This window comes from Cucurbita pepo, chromosome 8, assembly GCF_057944985.1.
Source record: "Cucurbita pepo subsp. pepo isolate OVF chromosome 8, ASM5794498v1, whole genome shotgun sequence".
In the NCBI taxonomy this organism is placed as follows: domain Eukaryota; kingdom Viridiplantae; phylum Streptophyta; class Magnoliopsida; order Cucurbitales; family Cucurbitaceae; genus Cucurbita; species Cucurbita pepo.
The window spans coordinates 1,503,189-1,521,110 of record NC_141805.1 but is presented as its reverse complement, the minus strand read 5'-3'; the positions used below and the strand labels follow the sequence as shown (position 1 = coordinate 1,521,110).

The 17,922-nt window shown below is 36.1% G+C and overlaps 3 protein-coding genes across 4 annotated transcripts; 1 reads left to right on the top strand and 2 right to left on the bottom strand.

The window, feature by feature from the left end:
- Positions 1-3,290: 3,290 nt before the first annotated feature.
- On the bottom strand, positions 3,291-4,746 carry LOC111799551 (putative aspartic proteinase GIP2). Its single transcript, XM_023682909.2, has one exon. The coding sequence runs from the start codon at positions 4,688-4,690 to the stop codon at positions 3,383-3,385; it is 1,308 nt and encodes a 435-aa protein (XP_023538677.2). The 5' UTR covers positions 4,691-4,746; the 3' UTR covers positions 3,291-3,382.
- Positions 4,747-7,342: 2,596 nt separating this feature from the next.
- MUTE (basic helix-loop-helix (bHLH) DNA-binding superfamily protein) lies at positions 7,343-8,773 on the top strand. Of its 2 annotated transcripts, none has more exons than XM_087126004.1 (3): positions 7,343-7,452; positions 7,540-7,905; positions 8,595-8,773. In XM_087126004.1, exons 1-3 carry the CDS (start codon positions 7,357-7,359, stop codon positions 8,610-8,612), a joined length of 480 nt encoding a protein of 159 aa, XP_086982130.1. In that variant the 5' UTR covers positions 7,343-7,356; the 3' UTR covers positions 8,613-8,773. The 2 variants fall into 2 exon arrangements, with proteins under 2 accessions (XP_086982130.1, XP_086982129.1); XM_087126003.1 differs by having other exon boundaries at positions 8,591-8,773.
- A 6,930-nt stretch (positions 8,774-15,703) lies between these two features.
- LOC111786063 (Heavy metal transport/detoxification superfamily protein) lies at positions 15,704-17,738 on the bottom strand. The gene is made up of 3 exons (XM_023666420.2): positions 17,495-17,738; positions 17,321-17,396; positions 15,704-17,212 (listed from the first exon to the last, which is right to left on the bottom strand). The coding sequence occupies exons 1-3, from the start codon at positions 17,522-17,524 to the stop codon at positions 15,855-15,857; spliced, it is 1,464 nt and encodes a 487-aa protein (XP_023522188.2). The 5' UTR covers positions 17,525-17,738; the 3' UTR covers positions 15,704-15,854.
- Positions 17,739-17,922: the final 184 nt, after the last annotated feature.

The window sequence follows — 17,922 nt, the reverse complement described above, 5'->3', positions numbered from 1 at the left end:
GCTTGGCTTGTATGGCTTATATAGGAGACGATGAGGGTACTTTCGTCATTTCAATGTTGGGTGCTATTTTATTTTTATTTTTATTTTTAATTGTTTTGTTCCGGTGGACTGAGGAGGTAGGCAGCCAAGTGTAGAATGAGATGGAAATTTGGCGGGGGTGGGACCCACGTAGTGGCGATTATTCCAGGGTGTGAGGATGATGACGTGGTGGAAACGGCAGGCACCACTCTGATTTTATTTTGTGGGTTTTGCCCTTCTTCTTACTCCACGCGCCATCCACGTCGGAGCTACGTGTACACGTGGACGAAGCTCCAAGGAAGAAAGAAAAAAAAAAAAATCTAATTTAATATCGACATAAATTAAAATAAATAGTTTTTTTTTAAATTTAGTTGCATATGTGACACTAAGGTTATGAGAGGGATTAAATTGGAAACAATTTTGGATAAGGAAAAAAATAATTTTATAATTTATGGGAAAATGATAACCATGGTTAAGTGTTAGTGGTCAACTTTCTTAACTCCAAACTTAACCCTAATTAAATAGCCACGTGGCTTAGCCATGGTGGAATTTTAAGTACAAAAACCACCTTGGATTGGAATATTTTCCATAATATATAATATTAAACATAAAATTGATTAATCTGAATTTTTTATCTAATAAAACATTAAACTTACTATAATCTATTAAATATTAAATTAAATATTTTTTTATTTATTATATATTTTCCAAAATTTAAGGATTTACCTTTGCTTTTAATAGAAAAATTAACACCAACCTATGAATTACTTTATTTATTTATCAGATATCTAATTAATAAAAAATAAAATTAAAATATTTAAGAGTAAAAACACACAACAAAGAAAAGAAAAAAAAAAGTTGGGTAATAATTATTTCAACCAATTATCAAAATCCAATAATTCATCCAACATAATAAATAACAAATAATTTATAACAATAAAAGAGGAGGAAAAATAACACTTTTTGGGTGCAAAATATCTATTAAACAATAAATTATTTTGGAAGGGTTCGTGAATTTATTTAAATTTTTTCGTAAAATATCTATTTATTTATTTTCAAACGATTAATTACAACTCAATTTTAATATATAGTACAAAATATTAATATTTTATAAAATAGTGGAGGAATGGAGGAATGAATAATGAAATATATATATATATATATATATATATATATAAACCAACCAATTTTGATAAATATTGTAGATGGAATAGAACCTACAATAATTTATTTAAAATTAAAAAAAAAAAGTACCCTCAAATAAATTAAAAAGCAAAGAAAAAAAAAAGAATATGACGCGTATGAAAAAGATATAGATATTTTAAAAAAGAAAAATAATTAAAATAATACAATATCCGATGGCGACGTCCACGGTTTTTGGGTATGGCCCATAGTTTCCAATTTCGCTAAAAAAATATATATATAAATTACACGTAGATAGAGTCTAAAGTAAAAAATAATAAATTGTGTTAAAATAGACCAATCAGAAAAAAGAATATAAATATATAATTAATAATTAGATCATCAAAGTGGAAAAAGACAATATAAATAATTGTGGTACTTATTTGAATTTTATAAAAGATAAGGGTAGAAAGGGAATTTTGGAAATTATGATTTTTGCACAATCCAACTACTGCCACCACCATGAATTGTCACTAAATAAATAAATAAATAAATATTTTGAGTGCGAGAAAAAAAATAAATAATTAAAGTGAGAAAGAGCCCATTTTTCAAGAACTTGGATTGGACCACTTCTATTTGGATCATATTTGAAATTAAACGAAAATAATATGACTTTAGTGATGAGGATAATTTGATTCAATGTTTCGGGTTTAGGGTTTAGGGTGATGGTGATATCAGAATTTAGATCGTTGAATCTACGGTGAATTTGTATTATTGAGAATCGAAACGTAGCTATAAAATAAGAGAAAATGAACATCGGTGTTGTACTGAGCCACCTGCACTTCAACCCCGTGGGGGTGAGCCATAAGATTGAGTTAGCCCTTTTAAGGTTGGACCCATGACATAGCCAACCACTCAGAGTTTGGCTTTGAAGTTGAGTTGAGCCTTTTGGACATGGTTAAGGCTAAATTGACTTTTGGTGAAAATTTTATTGACATGACTTTGATATCATGTTAGATGAACACAACTCTCTCAATTGGGATGAGGCCTTTTGGGAAGTCCAAAGCAAAACCATGAGAGCTTATGCTCAAACTGGACAATATCATACTATTGTGGAGAGTCATGTTCGTCTAACAAAGGCTAAGTTGACTTTTCTCCTGAGTCAGTCTCACAACTGATTTGACTTTTTTTTTTTTTTTTTTTACAGGATTCATTATTTTATTTCGAACCTCTTTGGAATTGCATTTACGAAATTTTGGTTGGCCAAATAGGCATGGACTACTAACGCGGGTATTAAGTTGTCAACATAAATCTAATATAATTAGGTAAGAGATATGTTTTCGACCAAAAGATTAGGAATTTGAATATCATCATCCACACGCTTCCGAACCGAAATTTTCATTTTTGAGAAACAAAATTAGAATTTTTCGTACGTGTGACAATTTTCAATATATATTTTAATCAGTTACTATATGAATTATTTATATGTTATCAAAAGCCCAAGAAACAATTACCGGCCTTATTGATCTACTGGGCTCATTGGCCCACCTGAGAATGGGCCAGCATTGGCCCAAAATCCATCCAGCAAAAAAAAAATTATATAATTAAAATTTTAAAATTTATTAATTAAATCAATTTAGAAGAGATGTTTGGTATAATTTTCAATAAATAAAGTCTAAAATATAAATATTTTAATAATTTAATAATACTGCGAATAAATAATAAATAATTACATAATATTCCAGACCATGTCAGCATTAAAGAATGAAGTAATTAGCTGGTTGATGTTTAATAATTAAAGTTAAATCTAATTTATTTTATTTCTACTTTTATTTGGCTTTTCCATAATTTTAAATGCTTTAATCTCCATGATTAGTGATAATAATCACATGCACTAATATGGATATAATAGTAAATACTAGAGCCCGCTCCAATAAAAAAAATTTTATTATCCATTCCAACCAATAATTTGTTATGAATATTTGATGAAGAGGTGCCCATTTGACCACACGAGGGTCAATATAAAAGAATGTCATGATAAACTGTAGCGACCGAAGAGGACGGTGCATCATTCAGCACACTAAGCAATTTGCTATCAAAATGTGTGTGGGTCGAGAATTCTTAAATAAATAAATAATTAATGAAAAGCATGATTAAATATTCATATCCATGAATTATTGAAGCATGAAAAGCAGCAACAGTTATTAAGGGGTACATTAAACATTTAATTAAGACTAATTAATCAAGGTTTAGAGGTAAAATTGAAATTAGCACACGTGGTCATCCGACCCAGAAGAGTGGCGCTAAATCCAAGCCTAGAAGTGGCCATATCAAATTCGAGTAAATTGTCCTCAATCTGGTGGGCCCCAATAACGATCGAGGTTCGTGGGTTCACGCCGCCGTCCACGAACCCCAAGCACAGCACGTCGTCCTTCACCTGCACCATTGAGTTCGCGCCGAATATTCTCCAAATCACTTTCTTGTTCTGCAAAATCAGTTCAATGGACGGCACGCCTGGTCCTAATCGGGTGCTGGAAATGCTCTTTGCATTGAAACAAGCTCCGAATGGCGCCACCGCCGCTACTCTTGGAATGTTCTTGAGCTCCGTCGTGAAGGTTTTCAACACGGCGTTGTAAATTGAGGATTCTAAAACTGTGTATGGATCGACGGTGCTGATTTTGGTTCCGCCGATGCCGTTGCTGTCGATTTTTAAGAGGGTGGTGTTGAGTGGGACGGTTTTGGAATTGATGAGGATGGATTTTACGCCGATGAAATATTCGGTGGATTTTTCGCCGGCGGAGAAGACGCCGGCGGTGCTGACGGGGTTGATGAAGAGTGGGGTGTATGTGAGGGAATCGGTTAGGTCGATGTTGGGTAAGAAATGGTATGGGCCGTTGCCGGCGAAGATTACGCCGGGGAATCTGGTGGAGCCGCTTAGGCAAACGGCGAATTTTCTGTTGAAGCTGAAGGCGGCGGAGAATTGGGATGGGAGAGAAATCCCGTTCCGTCCGAATCCGGCCATTCCGGTTACGCCGCCGGCGAGGCCGTCGAGGAGAAACGTGGACCCACAGACAAAGAGGAAATTCGGGACCGTGACGGGCTTGGTTGGATTAAATCCGTCGGTGGAGGAAACAGAGACGATATCGGAGGCGAGTTCGCCGCTAGTGGATAGATGAATAATGGTATTTCCGGGGAACAGACTGCAGGTGTTGTTATTGCAGCCGGGTCTTGGCGGCGAGAAGCACTGGCCGCAGCCGCTGGACTTGGAAGCAAGGTTGCACTGAGCAGAGCGGCAACGGGCAGGCTTGTAGGTGGAGGAAATGTAGCCACGGTCACAGTCGACCCACATGAACTGGCTACCGAGGTCAACGGTGAGCTTCACCGGAACCAGAGGGGTTCGTTGCCGGATCTGGGTAATGTACTGGAGAGAAGGGTGTTTGGTGACCGGAAGAACCAGAGCTTTGGGGCGGAAGGAGGTTGTGGCGACGGCGGAGGAGAGGAGGAGGAAGAGAACAGAGGAGAAGAAGGAGAGGTAAGTGGAGGTCGCCATTGTTGTTGGTGTGTTACAGTAATGGAGATCTGTGCATTTATATAGGAAAAACTTTGAAAATTTTAATATTTTACAAATTGTTTCGTTCCAATCTGGAACGCTATATGAATCTTGAAAGTCTTTGTAAGTTTGCTGAAGAGAAACGGTGGGTGCCTTGGTGGCTCTGTCCACGTAGAGCCAGCCCTTTAATCGTCAACATCAGAACGAACACCCGATGAGACCCTCACGTTGTAACTGTTGTATATGGACAAAAACTCTCTATCCACACCTTATAAATTATTTTTCAAATTTTTAATATTACTTATAAAAATTAATGAAATTTTTTTAAACTTTATATTTTTTAATTAAAAAAAAAAATCAAATATATTTAAAAAAGAGTAATCATAATTATTTTTTTTTTTTTAAAAAAATTGAAAGTTAAATGCTATTTTTAAAATAAAATAAAATAGATTTTATTTTATTTGAAATAAAATAAAATAAGATAAGATAGCACCAAATATTTGACTTTTCAATGGAAATAAATTCTTATCAATAATAATAATAATAATAATAATAAAAGGTGCCGTTGTCTTATATGCGTACGGCTCTTGGATAAAAATATTTTAAGATAATCAAAACTCATTTCAATTATTTTTTGAATTATATCTTTTAATTATGAAGAAATTAATAATTCCTTAATATCATAATTAAAAATATTTATTTATATTAATAAGATATATTTTTTTTTTCTTCGAAGGTTTGGTGCCGAATCCAAATTCGGTTTAAATTTCGGATATTACGAGGTTATTTGACATCTGAATTTTTTATTACATTATATTTTTTTTTATATATAAAAACAAATATTTGACTCTCGAAGTTTTAAATCGATGATATATGTAAAAATTCTTTTAGAGTCGTACTCCAAATTAGTCTGTAATTTGATTTTTCGTTAACCTAATTTAACAGACATAAAAACGTTCTAAATAAAAGTAAATGTTCAATATTTGAATTTTTGACATTGGAATAAAAAATACTATAATTTAAAAATGAGATGACATAAATTAAGATATTGCGTGTTGGTAACCTAAAGTCCAAATTTATAATATCTTATATTAAAAAAGCATATTAACGTCACATCTATATAACTTCATTGATAAGATGATAGATTACGTTTTTAATTTATCATAAACTTTCAACATTACTTTTTTTATCGTATTAAAATCATTATAAAATAATATAAATAGAGATAGCTTTAGATTAATTAATTATATACAATATTTAATCTATCAAATTAGTTTTGTCGAAGACTTTTATTTTTGACTTTTAATACCCAAATCATTTCTAGTCGATTACAACCCCGTAATAAAACTATTTTTATAATTGTATTTGTTGTGGATTGACCTAAGACTGGTCAAACCGGTTCGAGTGGCCCCGACTCTGATTGATCCGAGCTTAAAGAATTGAATAACCCACCTCGATCATCGACCGTATGAGCCTAGACCTAGGGTTGGACATACTACTAAACGAGCACACGTCCTATCATATGTCTTCTTTCTTAATTTGTGTTTTACGAATATAAATTTGATTAAAAAAAAAAATACAAAGATAATATATTATATTAAAAAAATAATAAAGTTGTCAATTTAATTCCAACTTCTCTATCTTGATTATATTCATGGCACACCTAGCTAGATTTTGACCTATATTTTGTTTAAAATAATATTTTAATTTATCATTTTTTAAATTTATTGTTCAATTATTCAAATAAATTAATGTTTCGATTTTTTAGGATGATAATTAGTGTTTTATTCACTAATTTTATTGATTGAATTATGAGACGTGGGCATATTATTAGAATCTTAGATGATAATAGTTCATTGAAATAATAACTGATATCTTATATCTATGCTCGTATTTGTCAATGGAACATTTTTTTTAAGAGTCGTGATAGTACGCTACGAAAAGGGTTACGAAAAATCTAAGACCACATATGGAATTTCATTCTAACTTCTCGAGCCTCGCGCTTCCAACGACAATTATGAGAAAATCTGTGATCACACCGGAGTACAATCAATTACTGAACTCACACAATTAGCTCGATATAGAACAACATCTCACTAACATGATAGAAAACTAATTTGATTATGAGAAAACAAACATGATAGAAATAATCAAACACGTCACATACCCAGTTGAAATTTGATATTTACAGACTCGATGCATATGTATAGATGTCATGATCTACTTTAGTTGATACTCACCGTTAGGGCACGACGATATTGATGATGATAAACCGAGGTAAAACTATTTGATCGGGCATTCATGAATGGATACACATCAAACTTCAGGTAGATATAATGAGAAAGGAGAAGTTTTGCATGGAAATAATTAAGAAGAAGAGTTATAAGAACACAGCCTGTTGGCTATGGCTTCGCTTAAACTCACGAGAGGCACGTAATTGAGGCAAGCTATTAGGCGTGAGACGCGTAATACATGCATATATTAAGAAACAAACTAAAGTGAAGGAATTATAATGAAGTGAAAGGTTAAGTCTCACGAGACTACAACATGTTGCATTTATTGTTGTCCCAAAACCCTACCAACTTGCCTTTTGCCTCTTGCCTCTTTGTGTTAGCCATATAAATAGATATCAATGGCTGTTTTGGTGCCAAATTTGTGAGCAAAACATGGCTCATATTGCTGTGGAGAGGAATAGGAGAAGGCAGATGAATGAACATCTTAGGGTTTTGAGAACTTTGACACCTTGTTTCTATATCAAAAGGGTATATTTTGATCTGTTTTTGTTCTATTTTTGTGTTGATTTTGGTATGATTTTGATTATGTGAAGTGGGTTTTTGATGTTATGTTAGGGAGATCAAGCGTCGATAATTGGGGGAGTGATCGAGTTCATTAAGGAGTTGCATCAGGTTTTGCAATCGTTGGAGTCGAACAAACGGAGGAGGAAGAGTGTAAGTCCGAGCCCGAGTCCGAGGCCGTTGGTGGCGGTTGCCGATGGATTTGAAAATGGAGTTGATGTCGGAGCTTGTTGTAACTCGTCGGTGGCGGATGTCGAAGCGAAGATTTCAGGTTCAAACGTGCTGTTGAAGATCATTTCTCGACGAATTCCCGGGCAACTTTCGAAGATGATTAGTGTGTTGGAGAGGCTGTCGTTTGAGGTTCTTCATCTCAACATCAGTAGTATGGATGACACTGTTCTTTACTCTTTTGTTGTCAAGGTATATACCAAAATAGGACTAACCAGTTTTGTTTGGGTTTTTTGGTTGGAGATTTTACAAACCCTAATTTTCTCTTCCCAAAAATCTTCTTTTTTTCACCTATAACACCTTGATTTTATGAAATTTGAAACAAAATTGTTCATTTTACATGGGAATTGAAGTTGTAAATCGTCTTTTTCTACTCGGAAAAATTAGGGTTATAACGGGTTGAAGTTTGATCACAATAGTTCAGCAATCACAAGGGTCAAATTAAATTATCGACCTTTGAAATGATCATCAGTGTCTCATGATCCACAAAACGTGCAGAAGGGTTGTTCATATAATCAACTCTTTAAGAATATTTTTTGATCTTTCTCATGATTTATCTCGATCATTTCGAAGTGAATTCAGCAAAACTAAGCTTTTGGCTTTAGTTAGAGTTATGAGTTTCCATTTTTATCTATGAACTAGATTTAAACACATGCATGCACGTATGCACATACCCAATACAAATATATGCAAAATTACTACTAAAATCTTGATCAGTAACTTGTTATGACTTATATGATGACGGGTCTTTGTTATTTTTCGTAATTACGTAAGATTGTTGATTAGGATCAAACGTTTCGAATCAATATGAGCTTTTGAAGTTGATATTCTACCAGTGATCGGTGCTTATCTAACTTGTTTGATTTGTTGGATGCAGATAGGGCTTGAATGTCAGCTAAGTTTGGATGAATTAGCCTTTGAAGTTCAACAAAGCTTCTGCTCTCAACTTTACTTATGCCAGTGAAGAACATAATTTAAGGCTTTAAGGACTTCAAAACTTTATATTTGCTGTTTTTGTATTATGGGATTTTCATAAAATCAATTATCTTTCCCTTTGATTGATTTTATTTTCAATAAAAAATAGTAATCTTACAAAATAAGATCCAGAAAAGCTTTGGAACGGATTACCTTGGTGATAAGATTGAGAAGAAAAAACTCGTGATTCAAATTACTCTATAACATAGCTCGATCAAAACTACTTGAATGTCTAATTATGCAATTTTTATTTTAATATTCAACATTTTTATACTAAAACAACAACATGAATGACTATTTGTAGCTCGTTCTTAGTCCAATCCAAGATTGGACTCTCTTCTTGATTTCAAATATTCGTTTCGATAATATCTTGCTCGGCCATCGTGTTCCTCGACCAACACCTTATGGATCCTCGTATTTTCCGTGGGAATTGGAAGCTCTGCCGTCGACCAACTGATTGCTTCACTTCCTTAATTTTTTTACATGGAAAATATTATTATTGTTAATGAAGCAGCCGAGCATAAAACGACGACGTAAGAAACCTGCAAAATTCTATGATGAATGCATGAACAATGCATCATTCAAACCAAAAGAAAAAAAAAAAAAAAAAAACCAAACGGGGGATTCTGAGCGGTTCAACTAAAACCGTTGACCTTTTTGACTTTCAATGATAATCAGGTACGGTCACTCATTCACAGGCGTGTTCTCTCTGACTCGTAGGACCCACCCAAACAATTAAAAAATAATAATAAAAAATGATCAAACCACGTGTACGTTCCAAAGCAACGACGTATTTAATCTACGGCATGGATTCAGTACCATGCGTGGCATTGGAGTAATGATTAGGCCTGGAACGGTGCACTCTGCACTTACTCTGGGTCCCACTTACCTATATTTTATTATAAAAATTAATAAATACAAACAGCAATTAATAATTGAGATTCCCTCTGCGACTCCCTAAGCCGGTCCTCTGCCCGGTTCAACCAAACCGAGCACATTCTCTCTTCGGCTCGGCTTTGCGGCTCCAATTAGTCGGCTGTTTGTTTGTTTGTTTTTTTTTTTTTTCCGAAATCCCATGTAAAAATAAATAGAGAATTATATGCGGTAGGGAATAAATCTTCATTCTCGTCCCCGTCCGGCCAATGGACATCTCTATAGACGAACACAACTCTCCATAATGGTATGATATTGTCCACTTTAAGTATAAGCTCTCATTGTTTTGCTTTGGGATTCCCCAAAAGGCCTCGTACCAATGAAAAAAGTATTTTTGTTTATAAACCCATGATCATTCCCTAAATTAGCCGATGTGTGACTTTCATCATCCAACATCTTCATCCCCGCTTCACCTCAGAGACATCTTTGTACCCAACGACTAAAAAAAATACTTTTACAAATAGAAGTTGACAATCCGAACACCGGGCAAGTAAACAAATTCAGACTTTAATAACTTAGTGAGGCAAACATTTATTAGAGTACTAAAATGGGGACAGTAGAGGATGGCTTCTTGTTCATGCTCCATGGTGCCTAGTTGAGTAATAATGGCTATGGCATTGAAATTAAACAAATAAACCAATGACCCACCAACTTTGTGTACCAAAAACACTGAATTAAATTCCACTTTGGATCTTCATTATACACACACAAAGATGGATGGGTTCAGTTGGCATTTTGCACAGAAATTGCGCAAGTTGTTGGCCAAGAACAATTTAAGCCTAAAATGCCTCTGCCACTGAGATTCCCAGCACTGTGCTTATGCTCCAAACTGGCTCCACATTCACTATACTTTTCTTCCTACCAAAACCATACATTATGGAGTGCAGCTCTGCGGCTCTAAAATATAATTTGATGTCTCGTTCCTAACAGACAGTGCATATGATATTCTTTCCTATAACTAATATTTAAGTTGTATTTGGTACAGAATGGCTTAATCTGATCTGTGAAACAATTATTAAATGGTGCACAGGGAGGAGTACTTAGAGTGCTGCTTAAGTCTATGATCTTATGCTTTACAAATGTAATATCTTCTTTAAAAAGACGCGGCTAAAGAGTTGCCTTTTTGAAGCTTATTGTGATCTGGGGTGGAGTAAAACCAAAGAATTTGACCATTTACCGTAATAGCTTAAGCCCACCGCTAGTAGATATTATCATTTCACCGCTAATAGATATTGTCCTATTTGGACTTTCACTTTCGAGTTTTCCCTCAAAGTTTTTAAAATGTGTAACTAGAGAGAGGTTTTCATACCCTTATAAAGAATGTTTCGTTCTCCTCCCCAACCGATATAGGATCTTACAATCCACCCTCCTTCGGGGCTAGCGTTCTCGCTGTCACTCGTTCTCTTCTCCAATTAATGTGGAACCCCCCAACCCACCCCTTTGGTGCCTAAAGTCCTTGTTGGCACACACCTCGTTTCCACCCCCTTCAAGGCTAAGCCTTCTTGTTGCTGACATATCGCCCGGTGCCTGACTTTGATACCATTTTGTAACTGCTCAAACCTACCACTAGCAAATATTGTCCTCCCTTTGAGTTTTTCCTTTCAAATTTCCTTTCAAGGTTTTTAAAACGAGTCTGCTAGAGACAGATTTACACACTTTAATAAAAAATGTTTCGTTCTCCTTTCCTACCGATGTAGGATCGTAGATTTAGGAAAGCACAGAGTATAAAAAATTTATGCCTATGTCAAGTCTCTGAGCGGATAATAAAGTAAATAACCAAAAGCAGGCTGCTTTTTCGGTTAAAGAGAGGTGAATTTGGGTCAAAGTGTGAGGTGAGAGAGGTGATCATTCTTGCTCAAATCAAGACAATTAGTATAGCCATGGCCTTTTATTTAAAACCAACCATAATCATTTGAGGCATGGTATGTCCCTCCTTGAAAGCCAGAGGCACGTGAAGATTACTGAAGAAGTGTTTTAAAGAAAATTGAAATGGCTTCATCAGCTTTTGTCGCAAAATTATGTTTTCTTTCAGCTTAATCAAAGCAATCTATTACCCTCCCGAATCATAAGTTTGCAATATTTCTGCTAACCCAAAAGATGTGTCCTAGCCTAGCTAAGCTAAACACTTCAAGCAGTTCACCATGTCAGTACATTCGTAAAAGAGAGTAAAGAAGGCCTCATTCAAACATTTCATCAAACACATTCAGGGCACCAAATCAATCCAAATCAATCCAAATCAATCCAATCCAATTAGGCCATGACATCTCCCCAAACAATACATAATCAACCCCTGATCAGATAAACTACTTCACACAGGCATTTTATCAAACAGGTTGAGTGGAACAGAATCAATGGAGTTCGCAGCAGTCAATAACAAATGGGTTAAGTAATTAAAGCATATAAAAGAGAGTAGAGAAGAAGAAGAGGGGTTTGACTGACTGACCATTTTTCAAAGAACGGCGAGGGAGAGCGGGTTTTGGATGGAAGTGAAGGGAATGTGGATGAAGACGGGCACTAAACGTCAAATCTCGGAAATGCTGCCTTTGACTGGGAGAAGAAAATTATATTCCTTTGGCAATGTAGTGATTGAACCCGGAATTCAAGCGGAAGCAGGTGACAAAAAGCATCACTTTCAATGGCGTTCCCCTGCCCTAATCCAATCCAATCCAATCGGCTTCTTGCTCGAGTTGAATGAAAAGTCCCTTCCAGTTCCTCCACTCGGGTGCAGAATTTTATGAAACAATTTTGGGTCCGTGATCCGCGGGACTGCCGATAATGGAAGTTCGTAAAACATCAAATCGAATGTTTTGTAATGCGGGATTCAATGTTGTGCTACACTATAGTGGGCTATAGCTTAACCTTCTACATCCACAAGTAACCAAATTGGTTGTAGCCCCAACCAGATTGATTGTAGCCTTCAACAGCTTCACTACTAAGGAGGCGTGTAAGTTCACTGTGAGTAGATATTGTTCGCTTCGGCCCTTTACATATCGTCATCTTTGTTTATTATGGAGAGGGACTAGCCCTACTCCGATCAGTGCCTTACAACGACCGGTGACTAGCTTTGATATCATTTGTAACAGGTCAAGCCCACCGCTAGTAGATATTGTATCACCCATCACCCTCCCAGTTTTAAAATACGTCTACTATGAAAAGAGTCTAGCCCTACTCCGACTAGTGCCTCGCAACGTCCAGTGATTAGTTCTGATACCATTTGTAACAGGCCAAACCCACCGTTAATATTAATGTCTGATTCGGCCCATTACATGTCATCGTGAGCCTCAGGTTTTAAAACGCGTATACTATGGAGAGAGTCTAGTCATACTCCAACCAGTGCTTCACAGCGTCCAATGACTAGCTCTAATACCATTTGTAACAGGTCAAGTCCACCACTAGTAGATACTGTTTGCTTCAGCTTGTTACGTATCGCAGTCAACCTCACGGTTTTAAAAAGTATCTACTATGGAGGGAGTCTAGCCCTACTCCAACAAGTGCCTTACCGCGTTTGGTGATTGACTATGGTATCATTTTTAACGGGGTAAATTGGACAATATTTACTAACAGTTAATTTTTGAGATTGAAAATAATTTAAGACAAGTAGATAATATAATCATGTTACGTAACATAATCATGTAACCGATATTAAAGGTTAATATGGTATGATATGAGTATTAGGCATATATAAACTTGTTATATATATATATATATATATATATATATATAATATAGTAAGTTAAAAATTTGTAGCATCTTATATTATAAAATAAAAGATATGAGAGAGTAGCATGAAAGACACGTGGTGTGTTGACGAGTTTTTCCAAGACCCAAGGCAGCATGGGAATTGGGTGGGGTTTGGTTTTATTCCGGGACTCTCTTACCCTATCCTCGCTACCAAACAGACTCACTGCCCCCACATTAATTGCACTCTGCCAAACTTAACCCCATCTATTTTCTTTTTTCTTACAAAATCAATTTTATCAATTTTTAACTTTCATTTCCACTACTTTTCTTTTTAAAAAATAAAAAAAAATCCTATTTCCCAAATTAAATAATTAAAATATACTTTTTAGCTAATTGATTGTTTTTTCCAATGAAAAAAAAAAATAATTTTTGAAGAATTTATATAAAAAGTTAATTATTAAAATTTTTTTAATATATTTGTAAATTTTTAATTTTTTTTACCCAGCATTCTAATTTATTTATTTTTATCGAAAGTCATATGAAATCTCACGTAGATAATAAAGAATGACGATTTTTTCGTTTCGAACTTTTATTTTTATTTATATTGTGACGAAATTTTCTATTTATTTTTACGGAGATTTGAGTAAATTTTTATATATTAATTTGTAAGAATTTTATAAATTACCAAAGGTGAGTAAAAAAATGTGTGTTTTTTTTTTTTTTTTTTAATGTTTTTAATTAACCCTCGAATAGATAAATATCACCAAAAAGGTAAAAATAAAAAATAAAAAAAATAATGGAAGATGGGGTAGGATCAGGTGGGATGTGGCTCAAGGGAATGATAAGGTGCACCTCTCATAGGGAATTGAAGAAAAACAGGGGAGTACTTGAGTGAAAAAGTAGGTGGGTCCCACATCAATCAGTTTTTTTTTATATTTTAAATATAATAATTTAAATTAAAAATTAAAAAAAAAAAAAAAAGACATGTGGGGCCCGCATGAGGCTTCATCATGATCATCATGTGACATCTCCAGCACTCGATTGGGAACCGATTCTGAGTCTGGATCTCATCCGTCCTTTTCTTTTCTTTTTAAATAATAATAATAAATAAAATAAAATAAAAATAGACAGGACACGTACCAGAATTCGTGTCAACGCCGTTAGATTTTCAAGACATTAAAAAAAAATAATAATAATAATAATTGTTTGTTTCGACATTTGCCCTATACCTTGTCCCGAACTGGAACTCCCCACTATCCCTGTTACCAAACATCTCCAGATTTCCATCCAACGGTCATAAATCAATTTGGGACATAAAATTGATAGATTCCTTATGTGGGAAATTGTTAAAACAAGACAATTCTGTCCCTCTCCCTCTTTCATTTTTCCCTCATTCATATGCTATAACATTATCCTGTCCCATTTTTCTTGTTTTTATTTTATGAAAACCATATCCTTACATTTTTAATTTATATATCTTACCCTTTTATTCTATGGATATGATTATTATTTTAATCTCCTATTAATATAAGAAATTGACTAAAAAATGTCGGGGAAAAGTCGACATGTCTAAACGCAATGCCTCTGAAGCAATTTTATTAAGGTTAAACGAGTATCATTTTCAATTTGGTCTATAATGTTTTAATATTCTTAATTTTATAAAGTTTATGTCTCAATGAATTGTCACTTTATATGGTTTGGATATATCATATTGAAGAAATAAAAGTATCACGTGATTTAGACATGTCAATTTACATAAACAAGAGTGCGCCTAGTCATGAGTGTGGTTGGTCTCATCTCTTGTGCGCTAAGTGTATGTGGGCACATTCCTCTCGGGGTTGACGTGGTCTAATCGAAGTTAACTAGCTCACATAAGGTTTTTTCACCTCCCGTGTGCCTACATGGGCACATTCACATAAACAAGAGTGTGGTTGGTCTCACCTCTTGTGTGCTAGGGGTACGTGGGCACATTCCTCCTCTTGGGGTTGACCGGGTCTAATCGAAGTTAACTAGCTCACATAAGGGTTTTCACCTCCCGTGCGCCTATGTGGGCACATTCCTTTCAAGGTCGACTTGGTTTAATCGAAGTCAACTGACACCCAATAAGAACCCATTTAAAAGTTAATTTTTTTTAAGAGAAAAATTGGATCTTTTGTAGAAAATAATTGTAAAAATGAAAATGTTGTAGGGAGGCAAAGGAAGCAAGAAAATGGGAATTTAGAATATCCTTTATTGTTGTTTATATAACATAAACATATAAACACTTATAAACATGGCGTCCCAAAAAAAAGGAAAAAAAGGGCAAAGCTTAGCTCACTACCATTTTTCTTTCCAAACATCTTAATTTAATTATATATATATATATATCTATAATTAACCCTCTTTTTTTGGCTTAATGATATGATTAAAGACTCTAATCCAGCTTCAAATTCCAAAAAAGCGGGAAAAAAAACAAGCAAAATCAACATCATACACAATCAAGTAGCTTAGTAGAAGAAGAAGAAGCAGAGTATAATGAAGATTCCGATCTTGAAATTCCGGCGGCACATGTTTCACATGATGTTACAACTTGACGGATTCTCGTCGCTGAAATACGTGTAGGGTTCTGGCTGCTGCTGCGGCGGTGGATATGGGTGGTGGTGGTACGGTGGTGGGTATGGATATGGGTATGGGTACGGCGGTGGCACGTAATTTACGGCCGGCGGTGGCCGTGCGTACATCATTGGTTGGTGACCAAGCGCGTGTTGTTGTTGGTTCATCATTTGGGCCATGTATTGTTGTTGTTGCTGTTGCTGCTGCTGCTGTTGTTGGTAGGGGTTTGCGGAGATGTTGTCCGGCATAAGCCTCCCGGCGCTGCCTCCACCGTTCATGGCTGCCGCCGCTGATGCGGGAAGACCTTGCACCGCTGGAAGATTGTTCATTTGACCCATTGGCCGGTCACCCATTTGACCCAAATTTGACATTCCCAATCCATGAGCACCGATGAAGCTCTGTAAATCATGGCCCATTCCGTTTGCCCCACCGGTCATCTTTTGACCGCCGTTCACCCCGTTACTACTCCCATTTCCACCGCCGTTGCCGTTTTTGCCATTGCTCCCACCGCCGCCGCCGCCGCCCTGCTTTTGGTTACTCCCACCTCCACCGCCCTGCTTTTGGTTACTCCCACCTCCACCACCGCCGCCACCATTTCCTTTACCTCCTCCGCCGTTACCATTCTTCCCATTGTTATTACCCTGAACCGGCACAGCTCCGCCGCCTTTCTTGGCATTACCACCGCCGGCCGGACCATTCACAACCGGGGGAAGGTTCCCATTCATCATAATTTTCGGAATCTGGCCATTTCCCATCATGGGTTTCATCTTACTCGCAGGAGGGAGATGAAGATTACCCAAATCATCATCAAGTTCATCTTCATCATCATAATCATCCTCATCATCATACTCATCCTCATCCTCATCGCTCAGGTCATCACCTTCGTGCAAATTAAACTTCCCACCCTTGGGAAGATTCACGTTTTGATCTTTAACAGGCAGTTTCAACCCCTTAAATTGGGGTGGAAGCTTCAGATCTTGAAACCCTTTCATCTGTTGTAGCTGCTGAAGCTGCACCTGCACCGGTGGCAGCCCCTGTCCCTGTCCGCCGCCTTTCGGCTGATTGTTTCCTCCATTAGCAGCCGCACCCTTCTGGTTCTGACCCTTGTTGTTCCCACCTTTAGCATTGTCAATTTGCATGTTTTTCATCTGATTAGCTATGTTGTTCTGCTGATTCTTGTTGTTGTTCGCCGGTTGTCCGCCCCAAATCTCTGCATGTTTGCCGGATTTAGCCAGCTTCTTGATGAGTACGGCGGCGTCGACATTTCCAGTGACTGTAACCTTCCCCTGTTCTGCATCTATCTCGGTAGTGAAAACCCCTAAAGAAAAAAACACACAAACCCCATCAAACTCAAAACACAAGTAAAAATAAAAACAGAGCCGACAGAAACATCATAAGAAAACAGAGGAAATGAAAAACAGAGTACCATCGATTTTCTGCAAGATTTTCTTCACCTTATGCTTACATCCATCGCAGTGAATATTGACCTTCAACACACATTTCTGCAGAACCACTCAAAACGACACAAAAACAGAACAAAATGAACAAACAGTAGCTACAACATTACAGAAAAACAGAACATGTCGAGTAAACAAAGCACCTGGATCTTCAGAAACTCTTCTTTACTCATCTCTTCAAGTCAAAAAAACAGAGACAGAAAGAAAAGAACAGAGAAGAACAGATCTGGGAAATGTTAATCGGGTTTTTTGCTGTTTGTAGTTGGTGAATCTCTTGGAACTCAACCAAGAGAATGCAGAGAAAGTAGAAGGGAGAGGGAAAAGAAGAAGAAACCCAACAGAGAAGAGCAAAGTTCAGAGAGAAAGAAACGGAGATGGGATAAATGGGGGCAGAGAGGAGGTGAGAAACGAAGGGGAAAACACCAAAACGGAGAGGCAGAGTACTCTTTTATTTTGGAACTCCGTTTTCTTTTTTTTTATTAGCCCTTCTCTTCTCCATTGGTTGCTGCATTGTACTTGCAGAGATTTCGAAAATCTGAGCTGAGCTGAGCTGAGCTGAGTTGAGCTGAAT

Bases quoted from the DNA above. Each gene is read 5' to 3' on its own strand.
- MUTE (XM_087126003.1), top strand. From the start codon at position 7,357: ATGGCTCATATTGCTGTGGAGAGGAATAGGAGAAGGCAGATGAATGAA. The intron at 7,453-7,539 runs GTATATTTTGAT...ATGTTATGTTAG, and splicing joins CTTGTTTCTATATCAAAAGG to GGAGATCAAGCGTCGATAAT. The intron at 7,906-8,590 runs GTATATACCAAA...TGTTGGATGCAG, and splicing joins TTTACTCTTTTGTTGTCAAG to ATAGGGCTTGAATGTCAGCT.
- LOC111799551 (XM_023682909.2), bottom strand. From the start codon at position 4,690: ATGGCGACCTCCACTTACCTCTCCTTCTTCTCCTCTGTTCTCTTCCTC.
- LOC111786063 (XM_023666420.2), bottom strand. From the start codon at position 17,524: ATGAGTAAAGAAGAGTTTCTGAAGATCCAG. The intron at 17,397-17,494 runs GTGCTTTGTTTA...GTGGTTCTGCAG, and splicing joins AAGAGTTTCTGAAGATCCAG to AAATGTGTGTTGAAGGTCAA. The intron at 17,213-17,320 runs GTACTCTGTTTT...TTTTTTCTTTAG, and splicing joins AATCTTGCAGAAAATCGATG to GGGTTTTCACTACCGAGATA.